The following is a 19,254-nucleotide window of genomic DNA, read 5'->3' on the forward strand; positions in this document are numbered from 1 at the left end:
TATTATTTTTTAAAGTCATTCGAATGACGTTCTGAAATCGATCACACCTTTATTTATAAAAACGAATTCAATAACAAAATATGAGTTCATTAAATATATAATTATAATATTAATGTAATACTTACTTATGCAAATAAATATTTCAACTATTGTCAGCTACACACAATCCGTATATCTTATAAGGGTGTCAACGAGTACGAGCTCGACACTTTTTTACCACCCATAGTTATTCCGTATAAATAAATAAATAAATAATATAATAATAATAATATGTAAATAGATCTCCAGAGTACATAGAAAAATTTGTGACCAATCTTAACGTTACAGGGTCAAGACCCAGAGGGCAACCTAAAACCAGATGGAGCTTAGTTCCTGCAATGTTATTGAAAACGATACGTCAAATAGAGCGAAGTGGAAGCAAAAATCTAGGAGGACAGACCCCACCATCAGATGGGAATAATAAATGCACAGGAGAAGGAGAGATAACGATGGGTTAAATAACTAAGGTCGAAATGGGCATCGTATGAACTTGATGCAAACCAATAGCATCGTCGAAGTCTCGCTTAATTTAGCCAAATCGACTCTCAGCCGGCACTTCTTAAATGGGGTGATTCACAATCGAATTACTTGTGATCAAAATGCCGCATTTCCGGTAATAGTGGATAGAGATACCTTTTTCTCAATCGTTGTGTACGAACTCTGGGATTTTTTGTTAAACGTATATAATCGATCACAGAAACTCTTTGAGAACTCGTTTGATCATTCTCAAGGGCTGACGTAAAGCCGGTCGTAAGTCAATATTAAGTTGGATCAAAACGTGGATCCAGTAATATGGTACGATTCATTGCAATGATTAATCTATTTTTTTTCAGCTATACCTCATCCGAGATGCAAATCAAAATCAAAGAGTTGCTTACGAATGTCGACCTGAGCCTGATTTTTGCAAACTTGTGGTAATCTTGGATAACAATTGCTTATAAAGTATACAGTCATGGATTCCAAATGATAACAAGCAATTAGGGATTGCAATCCGGCGTAATTTTCAGTCCGGCCGGATTCGACCGGATTCCCATCGAACCGGATCGGTTCAGATTTTCTTTTCAGAATTAATTTTCAACTACAACTTTGTGGCTATGAATTGTTTGACTTCAATATTATTGTGCTAGGAAATCTGCTTCCACTGGCTCGGTATCAGGTTCATTTACACGTTAAAATAAATATTCAAATCTTCTGACCCCATTCTGAATTCTCAGTAGCAATCAGGAGTTAGGAAGTTGACGGTGTCACGCTTTTTATTTTATTTTATAACCGCCGCCATTGTACAAAAGCCGAGATCGGGACGATGGTCGGCGAGATTGGCTGGAATTATGTATATATCAAGATTGGACTTGCTCATGGATCTGTCTGTAGGTATTTTATTTATTAACGACAAGCCTAGACATCAATTTGTATATTTCTGACATATGTGATGACGAAATTCCATATTCCACTTTCATCTCCCTTTAACCATCTTTGGAGATCAACTTTGGTATTCTTTCTTTCTTAGGTAAGCACACCAACGTTGTATAAGTAATTTATTTCATCCAGTGTAGGCAATGAGTTGTATTTATTTTGGTAGGGCTTTGCGCAAGCCCGTTTAGGTAGATATCACCCACTGATCATATATTCTACCGCCAAAAAACAATATTGGTGTGTTCCGGTCGGAAGGGTGAGGAGCGATTGTATTTCCCAAAGTTTGTTGCGCATTGGCGATGTAAGGTTAATTTTTCTTACAGGTTTTAATTCAAAATGTCACCCACACCACCTAGATGTCCGAAAATCCACAACAGCGCGATTTTTAAGACATTTTCTGCCTCGCACAACCACTCTGTGGAACCAGCTTTCGCCGGCGGTTTTTCCGAATAGATACGACTTGGGAACCTTCAAGAAAAGAGCGTACTCTTTCCTGAAAGGCCGGCAACGCACCTGCAAGCCCCCCGGTGTTGCAGATGTCCATGGGCGGTGGTAGTCATTTTCCATCAGGTGAGCCTTCTGCTCGTTTGCCACCTCTAACATAAAAAAAAAGTGGCCCATTTGCTCGTCCGCCTTCCTATATAACAAAAAAATTAAAAAATATAACAATTTCGTTTTCACCAATAGTTTTTATATTATTTATATTAAAATATAAACTTTTGCGAAAAAGCCGACGTTGTTATATTCGTCGTATACCCTGTACACGTATACTGGCTTTAGTCGTTCCTCTCAAGTGCTCATAAGAGTATATTCGTATTAAGTTGGGACCAGCACGCTGGAGCGGGTCGATATTACCCCGAAGAGAAACGCATCTCGTAATTATGTTTGAATAAGCGTCATATAGTCCGTTATTTCGATCATATTTTTTGATTTAAGGTTTAATATATTATAGTTGACGTATTAAGCAATTTTCCGTCTAATACTTCAAAATAATAAACCTTCAAAACTATTTCGTCTCGTGAGCTCGTCTGTGTGTGTGTGCAGTTCACTTTTCTAACTATTTAGGAAGAAAGAATGAGCAGAATTTTGGTTGGTAATTATTTAATGAGGTTTACTCCTTTTCATTTCCTAAATTCCTTTACTAGAAACACTTATTTTGAAATCAAATATAGTTAACAAGATCTTAAAATGCGTCAAAGTCAAAATTTGAAAGTCGATATTCTAGAACCTTCTAAACGTGCTGCATCTCCTGATATAAGTTTTATGTATGTATTAATTTTTTCAGATATGCATGCAGAAATTTCATACCCATTTATTGGTCTAGATTAAATAAACTATTTTACTACTAATTTAAAAGTTGACTTGAAGGTGAGTTTTTAACACATAGTTTCCAACTTCGCAAAGTCAATACATTCTTGCTCGGGTATGGTGTTCGTTTCTATAAAAGTATTCTACAGATATTTTTAACTTAGCCTAGCAATTTAAAATACGTAAAAAAATACATTGATAAATGAGGCTCATTACTAGATGATAGGTATTTAGTTTGTTTGTAGTGTTTTGTGTAAGCCCAGAATAGAATATATTTTGATTGGGTGGTAGTGCTGGTACCACCACCAAAATATATTCTACCACCAAGTTGTTCAATACCTTACATTATTGTGTTATAGTTTGAAGGGTGAGTGAGTCGGTGTAACTACAGGCCAAACATCAGTTTCAATGTTTGGTAGTGCATTGGTGAAGTAAGAAATGATGAAAATTTCTTACTGTGCCAATGTCTATGGACAGTGGTGACCACTTACCGTCAGATCATTTACCCACATTTAATTAATTTAATTGCTTTTATAACATATATAAGTTAATTGTGGAGTAACAAATGAATTTGTCGCCGATTTTTCTCCGAAGAATCTATTTTCGATGACCTCCATAGTTGAGTAGTGTGTACACCGGTTTTCATGGGTACGCCACTCCGAGGTCCCGGGTTCGATTCCCGGCCGTCGATGTAGAAAAAGTTCATTAATTTTCTATATTGTCTTGGGTCTGGGTGTATGTGGTACCGTCGTTACTTCTGATTTTCCATAACACAAGTGCTTTAGCTACTTACATTGGGATCAGAGTAATGTATGTGATGTTGTCCAATATTTATTTATTATTTTATTTTCTTTTCGAATTGATTATAACTTAACTTTTAATTCAATAAATCTTTATAATCTATGTGTGTAATGATAAATTAAAAGAACCATTACGAGTCTACTTGAATAAAGAATATATTTTTTAAATAATAAAGCCAATGTATCTCTTTATCCAAAGAACTTTTGTTACTAAATATTTTTGTAATATTAATCATCTTGATACAATAACCTCGATACCTTTAAACAAAAAACCCGTTCTTATAAATTTATGTACATTTATAGAAATTCAATTAAATTTAATGGATTTATTTTTGCATCGCTCATTATAATTCAATTTATAACAATTTCACGTCAAGAATTTTGAATTTAATATAATGAACATTAATTTTATTTTATAGATAATAATGATTTGCAAAAAAATACATTGGTAAAGAAATATTATTCGATACAAGATTATATAGATGATAAAAAAGCGTGGAGTTAATGCATTTCTTGCCGGTTCTTCTCGGTAGAATCTACATTTCGAACCGGTGGTAGCTTCACTTAATATAGTTTGTTAAATGACGATTCAAAAGCTTGTAAAAGCCTACTTGAATAAACTATATTTTGATTTGATTTGATTTTATTCTTTATACGTTTGTACTCAATGCGTTTGACAGATTAAGTAAGAAATTATTAAATAATATTAGATTATTATAAAAAAACGCTTTCATTATTTATTGAATGTTTGAATCAATTCTGTAATAATAATAATTAGATTTAAATTATTTTTAAATTGTATTGATAACATTGATATTAAATAAGACGGTAGTTTGACTTTTCTGTTCAATATTGTGAATCATGTGATTTGTAGTGAGGCTTATACAAGTGATGGAAGCTCCATACAGAACAATTTTTACTTTTTCCTGGAGCAGCAAGGTGTTAACATATAAGGTATGACATAATTTTGTGTTAAAGTATAATTGTTATTGCTTATTAAATTATTGATGTTATATGAATTGTTTTTTTTTTGCAATTATCAAGATACAAAGTTGGTATAAAGGTAATTGGTGTTAATGTAAATATTAATTAATAGAATATTACGATGACTACAGCTATTATAATGGTTAAATAAATATTTGTGCTGTATGTAATCTTTTATCGTCTTACAACCTTAAAATATTCTAAAGTAATGTGTTAAATCACTATAAATAAATCTCACACGTTCATAAGTATTTCATCCGATTGTGATGAATATTTCGATAAGTTGTTCTGCGCCCGCGATACGAAAAAAATAAGAATATTTCATTACTATGAACGTTTTATGAGTGCGTATTCGATCCACGTGAAGTCGGGACTGGTAGATAGGTCAAAATATTTTTATCGAAAGATTTTTATACGTACATTTTATATAACCACATTTAAGTAATATCCAGTGAGTGTCACATGCAGGTTTCCCCTCAATTATTTCCGTCACCGTGACATATAATGAGTTATGAACACATAAACCACATTTATATTTAATAGCGTTTATCCACGTTTGAAGTTTGAACCCACAACGATAGGTTAAAATTAACTAAAAACAACCACTGAGACATGTTTTAAGAAAAATAAATACTTAGGATTAAACGCGATAAGTCTAATCCCAGCTGTAACTACAGATCCCGGCACACATAAAATGTGTACCTTATCTGTCCGTCTGTACGCAGTGGCTTCGTGATTTACTGCTATCCCTGTTTATCTTCACAGACAAATAAAATTGTCCGTCTATACGTCCCCAACATACAATTAGCTTTATATTAAACTAGCGAACCATCCCGGATTTGTACGGGTGCAATTAATTATCTCGGACGTTTTTTTTTAAATTGTATAATACGTTTACGAGAACACCTACGTATATACAAATATTTTTTCTCTACAAATCTTTATATATTGGTGTAATAATAAATAATAAATAAATAAATATTGGACAACATCACATACATTACTCTGATCCCAATGTAAGTAGCTAAAGCACTTGTGTTATGGCAAATCAGAAGTAACGACGGTACCACAAACACCCAGACCCAAGACAACATAGAAAATTAATGAACTTTTTCTACATCGACTCGGTCGGGAATCGAACCCGGGACCTCGGAGTGGCGTACCCATGAAAACCGGTGTACACTACTCGACCACGGAGGTCGTCTAAGGTAAGGTAAGGTATAGATTATTATATAAATTTACTTTATTTATATAATTGTAACAGTGGACAGCCAAGTGGGGCACTTGGTGGTAAGTGGTCACCAACATCTATAAACATTGGCACTGTAATAAATATTAAGCATTCCTAACATCACCCATGCGACTCCAATCTTGGGTACTAAGATGTTACTAAGATTATGTCCGTTGTGTTTGCACACTGGCCCAAACTCTCTTCCAACCGAATCACAATAATACTGCTAGGCTGTAGAATAACTAATGAATGGATGGTACCTACAAAGACAAGCTTCTATCAAAGCAATCGAGTAAACCCCTATTCAATTATTACGACAATAGTTTGAGGAGTGAGGATCGAAAATTTAATTTTAACGTCGCTAATACATACGCTAAATTGTATCATTGAACATTGACGCTATGACAGGAACATCCTAGCTTCTGGTTTCTTAAACTCAGTAAGATGATGCCCCATAAAAGTACGTCTTTACCGAATTGTACGTCGGTCTTATTACGAAACTTAAGATCTTAAAATAACGTGATTGCGTTTTCTCGAACTTACATTTAAATTTTAATGGCGTTTTAAAACCAGTTTATGACACAAAAAAATTGGTAACAGGGAGACTTATGGTCTTTATAAGCTTTTACTTTTGCTATTTTGATGGATAATTATTGGAAAATTTTACAAAAATCATCAGATTTTTACCACTTTATCAGACATTAGTATAGCTTTAGAATAAGAATTGTTAATTGAAAAATGTATCATAATGTTCAGGTTTCAGGAACCAGTTTTAGTTACTAAAGTAACAAAAAAAACTTAAACCGTATGCTTGTCACTTGGTCATCAAGGGACCTCCCCTAAGTGGGAACTATTATTGAAAATACAATTAAATCAATAACTAATATTTTAAAATAAGTTGAATAAACATTTGAACCTTTGATAATGTGTATTAATGGAAGAAACATGTTAACTCAATGGAACTTATTGCAAATATATTCAACGTCTGCCATTCCAGTGTCAACGTTCTAAAGACCAACTAAAATAATATAATATAAGTCAACAATTGTTATGTCACATTGTCGAAGCGAGCGAGACGTACGTAGCAAAATTTGTGGGGCAGATTGAGTGCCCTAAGGGGCTGGAACAGTATGAAAGAAAAATGACACGCAATGCAAATTAGTTGAACGTTTAAAGTATACAGTTTACTTGGTCGTGGGGCTTTGTGCAAGCCTGTCTGGGTAGATTCCACTCGCTCATCAGATATTCTACCGCCAAACGGCAGTACTCAGTATTGTCGTGTTCCAGTTTGAAGGGTGCGTGAGCCAGTGTAACTACAGGCACAAGGGACGTAACATCTTAGTTCCCGAGATTGGTATCGCATTGGCGATGTAAGGAATGGTTAATGTTTCTTACAGCGCCATTGTCTATGGGCGGTGGTGACCACAAAAAATCACACTCTAACTAAAGTTGTGAGAATCGACATTATTTTACTGACTGTATGATATCGGTATAATAACTTTATTTGGTGCAAAATCTTCGAATATACCGAAATCATTGATAGCACGTTAATATTCCACTGATAGGATTCCATTTTCAAGCTTATCTTTAAGAGTAGGCTTGGAGCTCCAAAGAGCTGCTCTAAAGAAGGTTGAAAAATACATGTCGTAGAATTTTATACGATCCGAGGCGTTTTTTACACGGTATTTACTTTACCGCCGGGACGAAGTGAATTTTAAACAGAAATTGAGCTCAGTTCGCTTGTTACAACCGTTAAACCATATCGGCTGTATTCATATATATACCCCTCCTTTTAAGCTTCCTTTTATGACTTGTGTTAGTGGGTACGACAATAGCCCAAGGGGTCAGGATCGATCCTGCGACTTTTTGCATCGCCGGGCGGCCCGTAAACTATTACGCTATTGAAGCTTATATAATACGGAATAAAGAAACTAGTAACATATACACATTGATAGGAAAATTTACTTCAAAAATGTATAAATCAAAATATACTTTGTTCAAGCATATTTTAATCGTCGTGTTACAGAACTGTAACATAATGCTATTAACATAAAGCGTTCGGAGTGTATATTCCACCCAAAAGATCCGGAAAAACTTCGTTTTATTTGGCTAATTAATTATGGAGAAGCCATTTCAAGATCATACTTGAAAAAACGTTCATTCAACAACAGTACGATTCTGTAATAATTCGCTTCGTATCTCACTCGTCAAATGTCAACAACCGACTAAGAATGATACGCCATTTTGATACGTGTATCGTATAAATTTTATATTTATTAGAGTTCATGTCACAATCTACTATTTCACTTCAAATATTTCTAAAGTATGCGTGCTATAGTGTAATAATTGCCAGTATTGAAACCTATTTTAAGTAGTTGTATATTGATAATGGCAATATCATGTGGACGTTCTTGCATTCCGCACAATATATTTCAGCAATTCCTTATACTTAAAAGTCTGAGACAGACTTTCGGACAATGTCACCAATTTTATGATTCAGTTTGTGAAATAGATTTTATAGTTCACAAGTGTGCGCTGCTCCAACACAACTGTATCGACCAGGCATTGGACCAACGAGTTTACGTGCTTTCTATAGCTTGCGAGTGTATGCCAATTTTCTAACTCTTACCTGGTACGCTATATTTCTGTTACTGGCCACTATCTTTTTGGGACGTTCCGATATTTAAATCCAAGATTCTTTTTTATAAGAGCTATCCACAATACCAACGAGGCAGTTCCCTCCAAGGCAGCCCTTTCAGTATCTATTTACTGCATTTATAAAATAGCGAAAATCCGTCCAGTATACCAAATAAACAAACACTTTTGTGTAATCTAGTGAATTATTAAGATGAAATCCCTCCTGTATTATGATAAATCTCTTTGTTAAGTATCCGTCCTACTTTTTGAACAAAACAAGATTAATCACGATCCAAAATTTCGTTTTCTATTCTTGTATTATATAAGCTTTTACGCCCGACTTTGTTTGCGTGAAAATTCGCAAAAGTTTCGTAAAAAGGTACGCTTCACGAGTTTAAATGGATAAGTTTATATCGGGCATTGCGAAACTAAAAAGGGTAATGCATTTTCTTTCTTTGAGGTCCTTTAGCGGGTGTTTAGTTAAATACTGTTATCTCTTTCTGTCATCAATGATTTGACATTCGAAAGAAGGAGATAGCATTGTTTAACTTATAACCCAAGGAATTCCCAATAGCAGACAGCAATTTGGAAAATGTCAGTATATGCACTTTCGTTCCTCAGAAAGCACTATGGTCTTGAGACTGATCTATCATCTAGTAATATCTAGTGTACAGTTATTTAAACTATATTAAAAATGGCCGCTATGATGGAAATCAGTCAAGAGGAAAATCCCTACACTTATTCGTCGGCATCATTGTTAGTAGGGTCATCTACGCTACGCTACGAAGCTATCTATAGCATCTATTCAATTATTTTCGACGACCTCCGTGGTCGAGTAGTGTGTACACCGGTTTTCATGGGTACACCACTCCGAGGTCCCGGGTTCGATCCCCGGCCGAGTCGATGTAGAAAAAGTTCATTAGTTTTCTATGTTGTCTTGGGTCTGGGTGTTTGTGGTACCGTCGTTACTTCTGATTTCCATAACACAAGTGCTTTAGCTACTTACATTGGGATCAGAGTAATGTATGTGATGTTGTCCAATATTTATTTATTTATTTATTATTTATTTTATTTGTACCCTTCCCATTTTGAAAAACATTGGAAGAATTTCTGAATCATTCGTATAAAAGCATTATGATTGTTTTAACTAATGGGAACCTATCTTATGGCAATAGGTAGTTAAATATAATTAACTCACGGTTAACGTTGATCGTCAGTGTCTCAGACAGCGGCGTCAGGGACTGGTCTGTCACGGCCTGTTTAAAAACATCAAAGAATTAAATGTATTTTCATTAGTTCTTTTGAACGCAAGAATATGTTTTAATTGTTATTAGAGTTTAAGTAAATATTAAACACTCGTTCTATTTACAGTTCGTGTTTAATGAAAATATTTGTTTGTATTAAATTTGTTACCTAAATTTTGTACAAAATTGGAGAATTTGCGAACATCCCTTATCCCTTATAATAAATAATATCAACCTGACAAGTGACTTCAGAGCCGTAGTCTGCTCGTCGCAGTGTGAAGGAGACGGTGGCTCGAGCCTCCGAATTGGCGAGCAGTGCGTGTGATTTCCACCAGGATACTCTTGCTGGTGGACGACCTAAAAAAAAGCATTCTTTTAAAATAATATTCATTCGTTCATTCATTCAGAGCCGAGATGGCACAGTGGTTAGAAAGCGTGCATCTTAATCGATGATTTCAGGTTCAAACCGAGGCAGGCACCACTGAATTTTCATGTGGTTAATTTGTGTTTATAATTCATCTCGTGCTCGGCGGTGAAGGAAAACATCGTGAGGAAACCTGCATGTGTCTATTTTCAACGATATTACGCCACATGTGTATTCCACCAACTCGTATTGGAGCAGCGTGGTCGAATATGCTCCATGCCTTCTCCTCAAAGAGAGAGGAGGCCTTAGCCCAGCAGTGGGAAATTTACAGACTGTTAAAGTTAATTTAAAAAAATATATATTCATGAAAAACTGGATGTTACTAAATTTACTAAATACGTTAAAGTAACTATTAAACTAATAACACCTAGTTTTTGACTTCACAAAGTTAATACATCCATCCTGGGGCACTATATTCGTTTCTACAACAAGATTCCACAGTTATTTCTAACTTTGCCTATTAACAAATTTAAATTTAAAGCTAATTTCAATACAACATTAATAAATAAGGCATATTACTCAATACAAGGTTATATTTAAGATGATGACGTGTAGACTTAGTATTTATTTCCAGGCAGAATATATAAAAATATAATTGTATTTTACTAACATGCTATGTAATCATAACGGTGAAAAAGAGTAACTACTGAGTTTCTTGCTGGTTCTTCTCGGTAGAATCTACTTTTAGAAATGGTGGTATCTTTACGTTAAATTTAAAACTGAAATATGACGACCTCCGTGGTCGAGTGTGTACACCGGTTTTCATGGGTACGCCACTCCGAGGTACCGGGTTCGATTCCCGGCCGAGTCGATGTAGAAAAAGTTCATTAGTTTTCTATGTTATCTTGGATGTTGTGGTAACGTCGTTACTTCTGATTTTCCATAACACAAGTGCTTTAGCTACTTACACTGGGATCAGAGTAATGTATGTGATGTTGTCCAATATTTAATATTTAAAGGTGCTTTTATGAGCCTACTTGAATGAAGAATATTTTGGTTTTTGATTTTACACAGCTATTTCCAAGTCTTCGTTCGCATGTTTCTTAGTTAGGTAAATACATTTCGCTGGCTGTTTCCGTAAACCAATGTACTACTACTATCAAAGATATGTGACTCAAAGCATTACCTGTGTAACTTCATCTGTCTGTAACACGTAAGACATATCTTGGTATACGATTTTGAAACGGTATCACTTAACATTTGATTCTGGATCTGTTAGGTGATATTGTTTCAAAATTGAATGCTGAACGATTATGTGCCGAAATTTTTGCAAACACTTTTGAAGTAAAACATTATAATGAATAAAAATTGTTCTTTATTAAATTAAATATTGTTTTTATATGAATAAGAGTCGTAACTAACATTTTACACAGCAAACATAACTTTACACCTACATAAACTCAACTCTATAATTTTTCAAAATACATAGATCGTTAAAACTACCCCCATTACTCAAAAAGTGCACCGGAAGGTTAATTAATTGGTAATTATCATTAAACAACCCTTGAAACTACGGGGGACACGCAACAGAGGTGCATAACCTTTATTAAGGGTGAGGTTCACACGAGATGAAAATACCACTTGAGTTTAATTCATGAGGGTGGTTACTGTAACCGAAGGGATGTCTTTTGAAGCTACGCCCTGAAGTTTTGAATAGCTAATTGTCGTTTGAACTAATTTTATGTCATCTTTACTAATGTTATAAATGCGAAAGTGACTTTGTCCTTATGTCTGTCTGTTGATCTTTCACGGCCATACCAGTGAGCAAAATTTTATGAAATTTTCTTTGAAGCAAGATTAAACTCGCGAACGAAGCCGCAGGCGACGTCTAGTGTTTTATATATGTATATAATAAAACCGTTAATATATTTTTGAAATTTATTGTATCTTACTACACTTAGTTTTTATAATTTTAGTACACAGACTATTAAATATAAGAGAAAATTTGGAATAATAAACTACAAGAATAAAAAATTATGAATGTATTATATTTTTTACTAAATTAATTTGAATTAAATTTGATTCAATGAATAGATATATATATATATATAGAATAGATACTCAAATAGTTTTAATTAGAGACGAAAAAATACGTCTGTTAACAAATTAATTCAAAGAAAAAATTAACATGGCGTTACAATAAGGCAACTTACCTCCCACAGCGACGCAGGTGAGATTGACATCAGAGCTTTCATCGTAAGGGCCGATCACGCCGCCCTTGATCTCATCGCCTTCCTGGTCAAGGATCAGCAGCCTCTCGGGAGGTACTGTTAACAAGAAATATTTGACCCAAATATAATTAACTAGACAGATACGAATTAGGTGCCAATAGAGCTGTGGTTAAAGGACCGCCCAGGGATGGAAGCCGCAGGTTCGATCCTGACCCCTTGGGCCACTGCCGTACCCATTCCTAGCTCAAGTTTTGAGCTCAATTGGAGGGGTAAATGGGAACATTAATAATTACTCATAAGGAGGTATTGCTACTATTTTTTTTAAAGTCAGTTTGAGTGTTTTTTTGTTACTCTTAACTACACAACCGATCGTCCCGAAATATTTCATATACGTTTCCAAGAAACAGAACAAGGTTATCTAATATTTCTCTCCTGCCTTTAATTTGAATTAAGACGCATTTAAGTCATAATATTCTATTGTCAAATAAGCTCATTTAATTTTAAGCAATTTCGAATTGTCACGTTAGAGGATAAGATTGTCTTTACAAAGCTACAAGCCAACAAGAAACTCAATTGTAATTTCCTCATATAAAACACATCTTTATCTAAATAAATACAATGAAATGGTTGTGTGGTAGCTTTACATTAAATTCAGCTGTAACATAAAGGTTTAAAAGTGTTTAACGCGCCTACTTGAAGAAAGAATATTTTGATTTAGATTTTATCAAAAAGCAGTTAAAGAATTTGAGTATTACTTTAATAGAAGATTTTAAATTAACATGGTCATTTTTATTACTATTAGTATTTAAAACGAGATATTTACCATGTTTTTTTAAGTATATTATTATATATTAATAAAAATAAAAAAAAACATGGTAAATATCGAGTTTTAAATACTGACAGTATTACTTTAATAGTTGTAGTACGACCGTCATTTATTTCTGATTAGCCTAAAGACTGTCTGTTAGAGAAAGTAGTGAATCTTTAAGTTCCTTTCGTATCAATCAAAATATTCTGATGAATATATTTTTTTAAATGAATAAATGTAGATTTGACGATGTTAAAATAACAGAGAGAGAGTAAGAAACTCACTTCACTTGGTGTTAGGTTGTGCTAGCCCGTCTGGGTAGGTCATCTCATCATATTTACATTATCGCCAAACAGTAAAACTTTGTATTGTTGTAATCCGGTTTAAAGGAGCCAGTGTAACCACAGGCACAAGGGGCGTAACATCTCAGTTTCCAATGTTCGTGGCGCATTGGTGATGTAAGACGTGCTTAAAATGTTATATGGCGCCAGTGTCTATGAAGAATAGGTCACCAATAGTAGCCATAAAAAAATACTCGTACTTACCTCGTAGCAATAGACATAATCTAGAAATTTATGAGGTAACTTACTAAGTATTGTAAGATTCAGCCGAGTGTTCTTTGTGGGTGACCTGATGAAGTCAACTCGGCATCTGTACTGCCCATCATCTTCAGCTCTGCAAAATAAAAAGTGTTACAACTTTGAAGTCCTGTCTGGATTTGATTATATTTGTTTTTTTTTGGGTCATTTGGCTCTAAAAAATATTAATCATCCTTGTTGTGCTACCAAACTTAGGAACTAAGATGTTATGTCCCTTGTGCCTGTAAACACTGGCTCACTCACACCTCAAATATGACAATGCTAACTATTGTTGTGTGGTGGTAGAAAATATAAATAGTGGGTTACACTGCCACCAACCCTACCCCCAAGTAAATTCTTTCAAATGAGTTGTCTTGATATGTTCGACCCATTTTGAATGGCTAGCGACGCATTGATGGAGTATCTAGCTTATGGTTTACTAGCAGCTTGACCGGACTTCATGCAGATAAAATTCATAGAAAGCTACTTAATGGGAGGGCATTTCCAAAACAATAATTCTGAGCTGATCTAAAATTATACAATAAATCGACATATGACCCGAATTTCAGCTTTATAGGCTCAATATGTCTGGCTGTGCATTGATAGTCAGGTTAACGTTATTACAAAACGCTTGTGCAATAAATATATAAATTAATGATAACGTTAAGAAACTTAAACGGTATTCAACAGTTTACTCGTCAGTTACTGATAATAATGTCTTCCTACCAAATTTCGGCCAATTCGGCAAATCTCAAAGGGAGATTAGCCAATAACACCCCACATATAAAAATGCACATGTGTGCGCAACATAAATGCATTCACTATTCTCGCACTCCCATGATCCGATGGGAAGGCAAATCCGACACGACCGGAAGGCCCAGGACTCAGGACCTCGAACCTCTTCACCTCTGCAGCCATTAGAGCCATCAACTAGACCAACGAGGCAGTCGTTTCGATTATATAATTTGTAAGATATCTATTAATATGCACATATTTCATATGTTGATAGTACAACAAGAAAAAAACATAAAATATAAACATATCATAATTTTTCATACAGAATCGCTTTAAATTTGAACACCGTTGTGATTTCCGATCCAACCACTAAAATAAATAATAAATAACGCCTGTGTAATGTCAACGCTGTTATTTTAACATGTAGGTATCGCCTTTCGTGTCCCACATCTCAAACAAATAGAGACAACAAACACAAACTATGCTCTACGCTTGGCTTTTTAAATAAATAAGGCGGTTTACAGAATGTACGAAAAGATTAAATTTAAATTAATTTTCATTAATAAATATTTTATTAATTTTGTTTGCTATTTCATTTGCGTCCCTATTTGTCAGCCAGCCCGATACCCATAATATATATATTTAAATTCATATCTTACTAATCACTCATTGGTTTAAAAATATCATAATAACATCTTCGTGTTCCTTATCTTCGTGTTATGATAGAATGAGCGGCTAGTAAATAATTATTAATTCAAATTGAATTATCAATTTTATCAGTGTGTCTACCGCTTTAGAGCGGCACTGTTTGAACTCGTCTACAATTGACATAACAAGTAATCCCATCTTTGTGTTCAGTTGATATTATGTTACAAAATAACTCGAAAACGTTCTTTGTGAAATTTTTTGATTAAGATATTTATGTTGATAAATTTATATTGCTCTAAAGTGCATTCTTGTGCAATCGAGTATTTGTTCTTATAAAATGTATTTATTAATAATGCACCGTAATTACGGGAACAAGTTCATCATGAAATATCGCCTCTCGCGATTGAAAGAGCTTTAGGAACATATTAAATAGCTAATATTTATGAACAAGTTATAGTCGAATTAATACATAAATTTTCGTAATGAAAGAATCCAAACGCCAGAGATTGATAAACTTTAATAGCCCGAGAATTGAACCCAGAATTACCAGTTTTTCTACCGTATTAATTAACCACTAAATCAACGAGGCAATCACGTGACACCTACTCCTCTATCAATTATATTCGATCATTAATCAAGAGATCTAATGTTTGTGATTAATTATAAAAAAGAATTACTTCGTGGTATGGTTTTGTGCAAGCCTACCCGGATAGGTACCACCCACTATGAGAAAGAGCAGCTACTGAGAATTTTTCGCTTTAAAAACTCAATAACTTTTTTATCGGCCTTATATATAGGCACTAGACCAAATAGACAAACACAAATATATATATAAAATACACACATAGCCGCATAGTTACGCACACACATGTAAAAAATAAATGAATGTTTCGTATTACCTTAGTTTGGTAAGTAATAAAACTGCCGGCTCGGTGTTGGTGCGGAAGGTCGCTCGGGTGGACAGCGTCGAGGGATCGGACCAGTGTGACGTCACACCCTCCCGCTTGTCATATCTAATGAATTGAAAAAAGAATTAATAGATTAGTTTATAATAAAGATTAAATTACCGTAGACAGTTACGTTATATTATGTCGTAGTTGTAATTATTTATAGAACATGACTAAAACATGCACTTAACAGTATTATTCTATTCAATAATAGCATTCCTCGTAATATTTTACATTTGCCTATGAATCAATTTAAAACTTATTTGAAAAAAAAGGCGTATCGTGTGACACCCGGTTGAAGCAGTTCCTTTAGCTATATATTTATTTTAGGTACTAAATAATAGACCCAATGGAATAAATTAACAACGAATCTATTAAATTGTTATTTAAAATCAAAAGTGCAACTTTAAAAATTTATTTTAAAAAAATATATCTATTAATACGAATTTCTACCTATTTATACGTATTTCGTTTTTATAAATCAGAAGAAAAAAAATTTATTTGAATGAATACCTTTTTTTAAATAAATTTTTGAAGTTGCACTTTTGACTTATTTTGAAAAAATCTAAAAAACGTGATAACTCAAAAACTGTTCACTTTGGCATCATGGATATGGGGCTAAAAATTATTGCAAATAGTTACCCCTATCACCTCCTAACAGGAATACGTCGAATTACCATTAATGTCATAATGTAAATATGTAAAAATGTTACACAAAACCGTATGTAATAAAAGGGGCGGAGAGAATGAAAAAGAGGGGGCAATGTCGCTTAGTGTCCTATGTGACGATTTCTGCCAGTTCACTCTACCGTAACACGCGTAAAAGAACTTCGTTCCAGAAATTGACAAATAAGGCTTACGCTTTATTATATAAATATTATTTAATATAATGGAAGTGCTCGGAGCTAATATTGTTTGAAGATACATAATATAATTGTACATTAAACGGTGTAATTGCCGGTTTCGTTTGATAGAATCTACATTCCGAACCGGCGATAATTCAAAAGCACTTGTGAGTCTTCTTGAATAAATCATATTTTGATTTTTGTTTTCATTACGCATCGCCTGTGTACTTTCCTCAAAATCTCATTATATACTTTATTCAAGTAGGCTTTTACAAGCACTACGTCATTTAACAAATAAAAGTGAAGCTACCACCGGTTCGGAATGCAGATACATCCTAGTATAGGGACCAACTGAAATAAATGATGACGGAACTCTATCTTCCATTTATCATGGACCTTCACATGTATGGAAACCCTAGCTATCAAATCCGGCTTCGCTCGGGTTGAATAAAGGCACACATAATATATTTATATCATAAAATACATCTCTATTGATGAGCATAGTCGCCAAGTCGCCAAGAGATGTAAAAAGACGCAAGATCGATCCTGACTTTCTGGGTTTTTGTCATCCCCACTCCTAACACAAGCTTTAAGATGAATTGGGGCGAGTGATAATTATAATTCCTTATAGTGGGTATTTTCAACCAGTCGATTTACTCAGTCTTATTAAAATATACCTAAACCATCATGAATCATTCCGTTAATTACTGAAGACCGTATAAAACTCCATTTGTTAGTTTTGACTTTAGACGTAACTGCCTGCAAATCACCCACAACTGGGCTATGATCTCCTCTCCCTTTGGTGAGAGGTTTTCGAGATAATTCCAGGCTGCTCCAATGCAGGCATACTCACGATATTTTTCTTAATCATCCAGCACAATTAAATATAAACACAAATTAAGCACGTGAACAATGGTGCTAGCCTGGGATTGAATCTGCAGTAATCGGTTAAGATGCACGCGTTCTAACCACAGAGCCATCTCGTACCGCTTTAGTGTGAAAATAATTTATAGTTGAATATTTGATTATAGAGCATTATCTTCATAACTACGTATCTGATCCAAGTATCCCGCTTGTCACTCAGTGTCAGTATTTAACATCTTAATCGAGCCTTAAGAGGCAGCCGTGATCGGAGGATTTTGGGTATGACGAGAGAAATGGATTTGATTTTAGTTATTAATTGAATCCATGTATCGTTAACCCGTGCGTTTTTTATTTTTATTTCAACATCAACTTCAACATTAATTTGGATGTAAATTTCCCATTGCTGGGCTAAGGCATCCTCTCCCTTTGAGGAGAAGTTTTGGAGCATATTCCACCACGCTGCTCCAATGCGGGTTGGTTGGTTGGATACACATGTGGCAGAATTTCGTAGAAATTAGACACATACAGGTTTCCTCACGATGTTTTCCTTCACCGCTGAGCACGAGATGAATTATAAACACAAATTAAGCACATGAAAATTCAGTGGTGCTTGCCTGTGTTTGAGCCCGCAGTCATCGGTTAAGATGCACGCGTTCTAACCACTCGGCCACCTCGGCTCCCGTTCATTTTTATTTTTATTTATAAATTTCTTTTATATGTGAAACATTTGTTGGCGCGCTTAGGGAGTAAGACTGACTCCTATGCCGTGACTCTCTTCGCTGCCTTTATTTAATTGTGTGTGCGTGGCTCGTAAAATCGTCGTAGCTATTACCTACTTAAAATAATCAGAAAAAAAAAATATTTAAAAAAACAAGACTTTTGTTAACCGACGTTCTTTTACGCGGCTTACGAAAAAGCGTTATGCCCTCTCCGGGCGACATTTCCCTCTCTTCCTTTCCGTCTCTTTCTAGTGTATATTTATAATATTATTCAAACCATATTTTTCAATCTAGATTTTAAATAACAATTTTGTGATTGCCATTTGTATATCCATATTAGTTGATTCTTGATAATAAAATCAGATTCACACCAAAACTGCCCGATGGATTTGAATAAAATTCATAATAGACATGGCTCATACTCTGACTAAACATATGCGGCTATCCTATCCAAACACTTGCCCCTTGACACCTGCCACGTGTAGCCGCAGACGGACTACGCATTTTCAAGTAACTCCCTGATAAAATACCTTAGATCATTTATATATTATCTAGATAGAATGTCACATTACAAAAGAACAAAAAGAAATCAGCCATCTTTATTATCTTGGTGTGCGTAGCAACCACGCTAAACACTCCCGATATCTCATACTACTTTACAAGTGTGCGTGTACTGATGGCCATAGTTTTTTCGAAGCGTTCTCAGTTAAGACAACCTATCTAGGCATATGAATCATCAAAGTACCTTATTCATCTGATAGTACATATATTGCAGGGCCGGATCTACTATATGGCTTTTTGGGCTTCACCCCAGGGCACCTTGGATTCAAGGGGGGCCTCAACTAAGTCAAGGGAAGGT

The 19,254-nt window shown here is 34.6% G+C and overlaps 1 protein-coding gene across 1 annotated transcript in view; it reads right to left on the bottom strand.

Moving 5' to 3' along the window:
• Positions 1-19,254, bottom strand: part of LOC113392117 (nephrin-like) — a 72,708-nt gene that overhangs the window by 18,626 nt on the left and 34,828 nt on the right. Inside the window, exons 3-7 of the mRNA XM_026628399.2 lie at positions 15,920-16,033; positions 13,649-13,734; positions 12,234-12,347; positions 9,892-10,013; positions 9,611-9,668 (exon numbers count right to left, since the gene is read on the bottom strand). Of these exons, the coding sequence (XP_026484184.2) occupies positions 9,611-9,668; positions 9,892-10,013; positions 12,234-12,347; positions 13,649-13,734; positions 15,920-16,033 (494 nt within the window). The remainder of the gene's footprint in view (positions 1-9,610; positions 9,669-9,891; positions 10,014-12,233; positions 12,348-13,648; positions 13,735-15,919; positions 16,034-19,254) is intronic.

The sequence above is a fragment of the Vanessa tameamea genome, chromosome 27 (genome assembly GCF_037043105.1).
Source record: "Vanessa tameamea isolate UH-Manoa-2023 chromosome 27, ilVanTame1 primary haplotype, whole genome shotgun sequence".
NCBI lineage: Eukaryota > Metazoa > Arthropoda > Insecta > Lepidoptera > Nymphalidae > Vanessa > Vanessa tameamea.